The sequence below is a fragment of the Eimeria mitis genome, genomic scaffold (assembly GCF_000499745.2).
Source record: "Eimeria mitis Houghton genomic scaffold, Emh_scaff2767, whole genome shotgun sequence".
NCBI lineage: Eukaryota > Apicomplexa > Conoidasida > Eucoccidiorida > Eimeriidae > Eimeria > Eimeria mitis.
In genome coordinates this window covers 3,547-5,224 of record NW_013571111.1, presented here as the reverse complement: position 1 = coordinate 5,224, position 1,678 = coordinate 3,547, and the positions used below count along the sequence as shown (strand labels likewise).

The window sequence follows — 1,678 nt, the reverse complement described above, 5'->3', positions numbered from 1 at the left end:
TTTTTTTTTTTTTTTTTTTTTTTTTTTTTTTTTTTTTTTTTTTTTTTTTTTTTTTTTTTTTTGCTTTCATTCCTTTTTTATTTCTTTTTTTGTCTCCTTTTCTGTTTTTTTTTTCTTTTTTTTTTATTTTGTTTTTTGTTTTCTTTTTTGGTATACAAAACACATACACAAGCTGTCTCCTTTTCTTTTTCTTTTTTTTCTTTCTTTTTCGTTTCTTTTTTATTTCTTTTTTGTCTCCTTTTATATTTCTTTTTTTTTTCTTTTTTTGTTTTTTTGTTTTTTTTTTATTTTTTTGTCTTCTTTTTTATTCCTTTTGTGTTTCTCTATTTTATGCTTTTCTACTTCTTTTGTTTCTTTATTGTCTCCTTTTTCTTTCTTTTTTGTCTCCTTTCATGCATGCATACACCGCATGCATGCATGCATACACCGCATGCATGCATGCATGCATACATACACCGCATACACCGCATGCATGCATACACCGCATACACCTTATACACCTTATACACCGCATGCATGCATTGTCTACAATATAAAAATAAAAAATAAAAAAATATATATGTGTGTGTGTTGTGTGCATGCATGCATGCATGCAGGGTGTAATAGGGAGCCGCTTTCTCGGTATTTGTTTGGATGGTTCTGTCTCTTCTTTTTGTCGTATTGTTTGTTATGGAAATATAATAAGTTCAGTTTATATAAAAAATAAAAAAGAAAATAAAATAAATAAACAAAATAAATATTTTAATATTTATAAACACCAGCAGCAACATACAAATACAAACAAAACACAAAAAACAACAGCAGCAACACCACCACCACCAGCAGCAGCAGCAGCATCAACACCACCACCACCAGCAGCAGCAGCAGCAGCAACAGCAGCAGCAGCAGCAGCAGCAGCAGATGCTGCTGCTGCTGCTGCTGCTGTTTCTTTAGAGTCTTTATTTATTATAAAAAAGAAATATCGTATTGGTGTAGTAGAAAAATTTATAAATGAAAATAAACAAAACGCATGCATTTGTTCTTCTCTCTCTTCTGCTGCTGCTGCTGCTGCTCCTGCTGCTGCTCCTGCTGCTCCTGCTGCTGTCTCCTCTTCTTCTTCTTCTGCTGCTGCTGCTGCTCCTGTTGCTGCTGCTGCTGCTGCTGCTGCTGCTGATATCTCCTCTTCTTCTTCTTCTTCTTCTGCTGCTGCTGCTGCTGCTACTGCTGTCTCCTCTTCTTCTTCTGCTTCTTCTGCTGCTGCTGCTGCTGCTGCTGCTGTCTCCTCTTCTTCTTCCTCTTCTTCTGCTGCTGCTGCTGCTGCTGCTGCTGCTGCTGTCTCCTCTTCTGTCTCTTCTCTCTCTTCTCCTTCTCTATCTATCTGTCCCTTTATAAGCGAAACAATCATAGTAAGAGGTTTATTTGTTTCAGCAGCACACTGCAGCAGCTTTATTGGTTTTCGTGTTGCTGTTGTTGCTGCTGCGAAGCAGCAAACGGAGACATATATACAAAAAGGAGACAGCTGCTCTTTATATAGACAATGTATACAAATATGCATGCCGTTGCTGCATGCAAGCAGCAGCAACAGCAGCAACAGCAGCAGCAGCAGCAGCAGCAGCAGCAGGAACGGGAACGATAGCAGCAACCAGCAGCAAACTGCAGCAGCAATCACCGCTACCATCGGCACCACCATCACCACCAA

The 1,678-nt window shown here is 38.3% G+C and overlaps 1 protein-coding gene across 1 annotated transcript; it reads right to left on the bottom strand.

Annotated features, from left to right (window-relative positions):
• Positions 1–748: 748 nt before the first annotated feature.
• EMH_0058420 (uncharacterized protein) lies at positions 749–1,384 on the bottom strand (the record flags this gene model as incomplete). The annotated part of the gene is made up of 1 exon (XM_013497579.1): positions 749–1,384. One exon carries the CDS (start codon positions 1,382–1,384, stop codon positions 749–751), a length of 636 nt encoding a protein of 211 aa, XP_013353033.1.
• Between the last annotated feature and the right edge of the window lie 294 nt (positions 1,385–1,678).